Source organism: Orycteropus afer, unplaced genomic scaffold, assembly GCF_000298275.1.
Source record: "Orycteropus afer afer isolate SDZICR_OR568_19922 unplaced genomic scaffold, OryAfe1.0 scaffold00085, whole genome shotgun sequence".
In the NCBI taxonomy this organism is placed as follows: domain Eukaryota; kingdom Metazoa; phylum Chordata; class Mammalia; order Tubulidentata; family Orycteropodidae; genus Orycteropus; species Orycteropus afer.
Genome location: NW_006921672.1, coordinates 8,772,276 through 8,778,713, shown reverse-complemented (window position 1 = coordinate 8,778,713; position 6,438 = coordinate 8,772,276). Strand labels below are relative to the sequence as shown.

Genomic DNA, 6,438 nt, shown 5'->3' with positions numbered 1-6,438 from the left:
CAACTCAATGGCAGTGGGTTTGATTTTAAGTTTTAACATGGTTGGGACCCTCCATTAAGACTTTGAGGTGCAAGGAAACCTGAGGATCAACTGGTCCACCTTCCTCAGTTGGCAAAGGAGGAGGAGACTCTTGCCCAAAAAAGTGACTTGTCCAACATCAAGTTAGTGGCAGAGCTGGAACCAGGACCTATTGGCTGTTGCTGCCTCTTCAAATAGCAACATCAGCACCCAACCTCCCTTCAACCCTGAGGACCACCTTTGGAGAGGATGGTCAGTTAATAGAGTATGTAGGCTTCCCAGATTGAGGGAGTCTGTTGGAGCACGGCTTGCATGAACCCCCTGGTTCTCTCAGTAAGGAGTGTGGCTCTGGTTAACCCCATCCCCCACTTCCAGGTGGAGACAGCCATGAGACAGGGATGAGAGCTGGGTGGGTGAGGGATTGATAGGAGGGCTGGCAAAGGCCAGCAAGGGGTGTGGCCCTTTATCTCTTCCCAAGGGTGGAGTCAGCCAGCAGGGTTGCCCTGTCCCTTTAAGAGAAGGGGGAGAGTTAGCCCCTCTCTATCCTGTACTGTCATCCATACCAGCCAAATCCTGAAAAGGGAAAATGAAAGCAGGACCAGGAGTATCAGGTCCCAACCATCTCCTGAGTCCCAGTGTTCAACTCTGATGCTCCAGCCACAACCACAGGGTGAGTGCTGTTGGTTGAGGGTCTGGGGACAGCTGGGGCCTGAGGGGACTTACGTGTGGGAGGGACTATAAAATGTGGGAGGCTAGAGGGACTCCAAAAACAGATGGGAGAAGGTTAGGCCACATTCCCACCAGGATGGGCTGGGGTGGCTGGTGTACCTAAAACAAAGAATCCTAATAGACTTATGGAACTGAGGGCTACATTTGTGTCAGGCCCCCAATCCTGAGAGGAATTCACTGCAGTTAAAAAGGGTAAGAGAAATGGTGAGTGGAGTAAGAAGGAAGTGGGTCCCGTTGGGTCTGCTGGGCCCACCTCTCCCAGGGATAAGAATTGGGTCTGGAGTCTTGGGCTGAAGGCAACACTATTGTCCGTGGAACGCATAGCACATTATGGTACCCATGGGTGTCTGCTCCCACAAACACCAGTCAGCGGCTACTGACCTTTGAGATTCCTTCCTAAAACTGGAATCTAGAGGATCCTGGGGTCTAACCAAGAAGGCCCATGGGTGCATAGCTAAAAGGCCAGGTTGGGGCGCCTCGCCAGCACCCAAAGACCCCAAGGAGACAGAAATTCATCTTTTAAAATCACCTATCTACTCAGCGCCTCCCCATCCCGCGCTTTCCGGCCATTAACTCATTTGCGCCCACCAAAACCCTGAGGAACCTAGGCCTATCCGACCTCCTGACTCACCCTCAAGTTAAAGAGGTCTAACGGACTCCATCCCGTGGGCGTGGGAGGGGGGAGTCCCTTCTTGGTCCTCGCCCCTGACTTCCCCGCCCTGCGTCTCCAGCGCCATGGGGGAGTGGGCGTTCCTGGGCTCGCTGCTGGACGCCGTGCAGCTCCAGTCGCCGCTCGTGGGCCGCCTGTGGCTAGTGGTCATGCTGATCTTCCGCATTCTGGTACTGGCCACGGTGGGTGGCGCAGTGTTCGAGGACGAGCAGGAGGAGTTCGTGTGCAACACGCTGCAACCGGGCTGTCGCCAGACCTGCTATGACCGCGCATTCCCAGTCTCGCACTACCGCTTCTGGCTCTTCCATATCCTGCTGCTCTCGGCTCCCCCAGTCCTGTTTGTCATTTATTCTATGCACCAGGCCAGCAAGGAGCCTGGCCGGGCCGACTCCGGCAGCCAGGGAGCAGAGGCGGGGCCGCCGTGCTCCCGCGGCCGCCCAGAGGGCCCATGCGCGCCGTGCGCCCTGCGCGCCCGCCGCGCGCGCCGCTGCTACCTGCTCAGCGTGGCACTGCGCCTGCTGGCGGAGCTGGGCTTCCTGGCCGGCCAGACGCTGCTCTATGGCTTCCGTGTGGCCCCGCACTTCGCGTGCACCGGCCCCCCGTGCCCGCACACCGTGGACTGCTTCGTGAGCCGGCCCACCGAGAAGACAGTCTTCGTGGTCTTTTACTTCGCAGTAGGGTTGCTCTCGGCGCTGCTCAGCGTGGCAGAGCTGGGCCACTTGCTTTGGAAGGGCCACCCGCGCCGCCAGAGCCCCGGGCGCGCGCGCCAAGCGGCCGAGCGCGACAACCGCTGCAACCGCGCGCATGAGCAGGCACAGAAACTGCTGCCGCCGCCGCCGCCAGCCCTGCTCTCTCGGCGGCCTGGCCCGGACCCCTACGCCCCGCCCGCCTACGCGCACCGGGCGCCAACCAGCGAGAGTGAGGGCGGCAGCAGCCGCAGCAAGGTGTCTCTGGCCACCGTCCGCCAGGACCTGGCCATCTAGCGGCGGGCACTGCTTCTGATGGAGGGTGAGGCCAGAGACAGGACTCCACCTCTCTGGCATTCAGCAGAAATAAGAACTGACCTCCCAAGAGCTGTTGACTGGACCCGACTTGAGCACAAGATACTCCCAACGAGGATGGCCCACAGGGCAGCATCCTCACTTCCTTGATGCCCCCCGCTGCACAGTGAGCTGGGAGCAGAGAAGGAACCAAGGCTGCTCCTTGGCGCCGTGATCCCAGTGGAAACAAGGCAGGAGGGCAGAATGGAAGGTGGCGAGCCCTTGTTTCACTAGGGACAAAAACAACGGTAACACTAGCATTCTGTGGGCCTCTCCTCCTCGTTCAGGCTGAGGCGTGGCCAACATAGGCTTTCTGTGTGTATGCACATGCGCACATGTATACACTGAGTGTGTGCACATGTGTACACATGTACAGTGCGCTGTGTGCACACATGTACATCCAGTGTGAGTTCTGTATGTGCGCACATATACACTTGTATGCATATGTATACCCTGTGCAAGCTGTGTGATGTGTACATGCACTTGCATGCCCCAATGAGCGCTGTTATGTGTGATGTGTACTATGTGGGTGGCCAGGATCCCATGCCAAGGGCAGCAGCAAGGATTCCCTCTTTACTGCCCAAACGCAGCCCATGTGTGAGGACATCTCAGGGAGGGCTCCCCTTGGATAGGAGCTCCGGCCCCCCACTCACCCACCACCTCATACCCTGGGGCAGGCCGCAGTCTGGTAGGGTTTGCACATCCACACTCTGCAATCCACACTCTCTGCCTTGTGTCCTGGGAAGGGTAGCTGGGCCCCTCCCTTTCCATGGAGATCGTTGAGGGTGGGTAGTGGGGTCAAAGGGCAGGACACATGAATGTTGTTCCTTTCTGCCATCTGCCCTCCTTGCCTAGCAAGTGCTCCCCTAGACTATAAAGGTGATTAAGTCTCTTCCATCCTCAGAAGAAACTGCCATCATACCAAATGTGCTTTTGGCCCTGCCTTTCCCTCCAGCTTTCACCCTCCTTCCTCCCAGGCATCCAAAAACTTGTCTCCATGGCTGCCTCCGGTCCCTTTCCTGTCTTCTCCTCTACCCCTCATCGGTCTTCCTCCTTCACTGCCCCAGTGGGGGGCACACTTGATAAACATCCCCCATCACCTAAATGAGGAACCCAGGGCTGTTCCTCACCCCCTGCCCACCTGCACCTCTGCAGCTTCACCAGACCCTGCTGCCCGCTTGCTCTTTCTCCCGGCAGTCATGCCATGCCCTGCCTCTGCCCGACTTCTCCTACATCCCTGGCCATTCCCTCTGTTCTCAGCTTTCCTGGCTGTGGTCCACACAGCAGCCAGAGGGGCCTTTCTAATGCCCCCTCAAGCCCTCTGGGGCCCCCCGGCCCTCAGGCTAAGTCCATGAGTCACTTCCCACTCACGATGACCTGACATACAAACAACAAAGCGTTGCTGGTCCTGCGGCATCTGCACAATCACTGGTGAAGGAGTCCGTCGTGGTGGCTATTGTGTCCGCCCATCCGACTGAGGGGTTCCCTTGCTTTTTACTCTACCAAACCTGGTGCCCTTTCCTAGTGAAAGGTCTTTCGGAACGATGTGCATGTGTCCAGAGTAAGAGAACTGAAGTCTCGCCCACCTCGCTTCTAAGGAATAGAACGTTGTGGTTGTGGAAGAAATAGGAAGAATTACCTGGCCCAGGATGTCAGTGTGCAGTTGAGAAACCCTGGTCATCGGTGACGGATCGCTGAACAATGAGGGCAACCGCAAGCCCAGAGGTTTCCCACACCGCTCGTGGGGGGCACTTTGTAAATGTGCCCCCCTACTCAAGCCCTCTGGAGCTCCCTTGCCTTCAGAGTAAGTCCACGAGCCTGCTTCCACTCAGGGTCATCTTAGATCGAAACAAAACAAGGAGGAACCCCCTGGCACTTAATGAGCAGGGGGTAGGAATGCCAAGACATCCTGTTGTGATAGTGACTTGTCAGGAAAGCCTTTAGAATGTCTCACTGGACACTCACACAGTGGAAAAACCTCTTTATAATTACCTGGGCCCCAAACCTAACTCAGTATTACATGTAAAACATTAAAGTTTGGATTTTTTTTTTTTTTTTTTTTTGCACAGGTTTATCAGACATTGGCTGTGCTTGTTTTTATTTCCACACTCAGCTATACCTCAGCTCTTGTTCTTGTACAGAACGGCTTCCGACCTTACTTCTTTTAAGTCCCAATGTATTCATTATTAAAGAGAGAAGCCTATGACTATGCCATCCTGTCTGCCATGTGGTTGTGCCCAAGCATTGACAGTTTGGACTACATTAGCAAGTACTTTCCCTTAGGGTGGGAGCTCTGGTAGCCTGGTGCCTAAGGCATTCAAACCCACCAGCCACTCCTCAGAAGGAAGGTTGGGCAATCTATTTCCATAATGATACTGCCTCGGAAGCCCAAGGAGGGGTTGCTATGAGTCGGATCCAACTTGACAGCAGTGAGTTTTCCCTTAGTGTTGTCTTCATGATACAGTGTGATAGCATATTGATTTTTCAGAGTATGCGTGTAGGTAGGTTATGTTAGAATTTCATTTCAGATCAGTTTTAAAAAAAAAAAAAAGCACCTGTGGTGCAGTTTTATTCTGTAACACATGGGGTCGCCATGTGTCAGAGTCGATGACAACCAGCAAAAACAACAAAGGAAGATGTCAGAAAATCAAGAGAACCTCTGTCCCTGTGGCTCCCTCCAGCCTCGGTCAGATGAAGATGTGAGGCACTGCAGCCACCTGGTGGCTAGAATACAAATGGCTGGCGGCCCTGCTAGCCTTCCCAGAACGCAGCCTTTACCACCCACTCCCCAGATACCCTACATCTCAGTGTTTGATGCTTTTCCTTCTTCAGGGTCATTTAGGACCCATGAAAGACTCCTAGACTGAGAAATGGGCGCCCAGAGGACTGGGCTCCAATCTGCTGACTTGCTGTGTGACCCTGGGCAAGGGAACTGCCCTCTCTGGGCCTTAAGGTATAGTGGGAGGCACTAGGAAAAACTAGCCTCTGAGGGCACTCTGGGCCTCCTACACTCACTCCTCTTGGCCAGGAGCATCCTGATGCTCCTGCACCCTGCCACGCACGGTGGCCTTGTATCAGGAGTGTCCTCTGGAGGCAGGAGGATGTACGGGCCACCCCATACTTCCATCCCAATCTTGTGAGGTACAGCCCCTAGCCCCAGCCCCCACGCCACTGCTGTTCCTGCCATGAAGGTGAAGTCTGGGGTCACTCCCAAACATCACTACTCTGCCAGAGTGACCCCCCAGAGCCAACCTTGAGCTTCCTTCCCAAGGGTCCAAGATTATCTGGGAGTAGGGGCTGGTGCCTCCCTCTTCTCACACACACACACACACACACACACACAAATGAGCCTCTGTGGAGCTGGACTGCACTGAAAGCAGGGTGGTCTCTCCTCTACCTAGAACCCAAGACCCAGGACTTCTGAAGGCAGACCTGCTTCCTTCCATGGGCTCTCCAAAGACCACAGCCCAGGAAGGCAGGCCAGAGGGTGGGGGCGAGGGTGGGGGGCCTGCCTGGCACACTGGTCAACTTCAGCCACCAGTGCTCATACCTGACCACCAGTAGCCCAGAGCCCACGGGGAAGGCCCCCATCCCTAGCCCCCCGCCCAGACGCTGAGAGAAGGGGCGGAGGCAGCGAGGCTCTGAGGCACGTATAGAATAAATATAACTTTATCCAGTCGATCTCAGCGGAAAGTCCAACAGTAACAGATGCACCAGCGGGCTCCAGGGGTGGCGGTGAGACCCCAGCCCCAGGGCGAGGAGAGCAGGGCAGAACCAGCTCCCCCAGCACAGGGCTGCAGCAGGGAGGAGAAGGGACCCCCTGTAGGCCCGTCCTGCGGGGCAAGGAGGGGGTATGGGTGTGAGGCAGGCAGAGGGACTGGGCTGGGGGATGGAAGAACTAGGGGCCAAGTGTGTGTCAGTGTGTCTGTGTCCCCGGGGGCCTGTGTAGGGTGCTGGTGGCTGTGAAGCTGGGGGCAGGGC

At 56.3% G+C, this 6,438-nt stretch overlaps 1 protein-coding gene across 1 annotated transcript; it reads left to right on the top strand.

Annotated features, from left to right (window-relative positions):
* The first annotated feature begins 1,482 nt into the window (after nucleotides 1–1,482).
* GJD3 (gap junction protein delta 3) lies at nucleotides 1,483–2,400 on the top strand. Its single transcript, XM_007942075.1, has one exon. It carries the CDS (start codon nucleotides 1,483–1,485, stop codon nucleotides 2,398–2,400), a length of 918 nt encoding a protein of 305 aa, XP_007940266.1.
* The last annotated feature ends 4,038 nt before the right edge of the window (nucleotides 2,401–6,438 follow it).

Coding starts and splice junctions, on each gene's coding strand:
- GJD3 (XM_007942075.1), top strand. CDS start 1,483: ATGGGGGAGTGGGCGTTCCTGGGCTCGCTGCTGGACGCCGTGCAGCTC.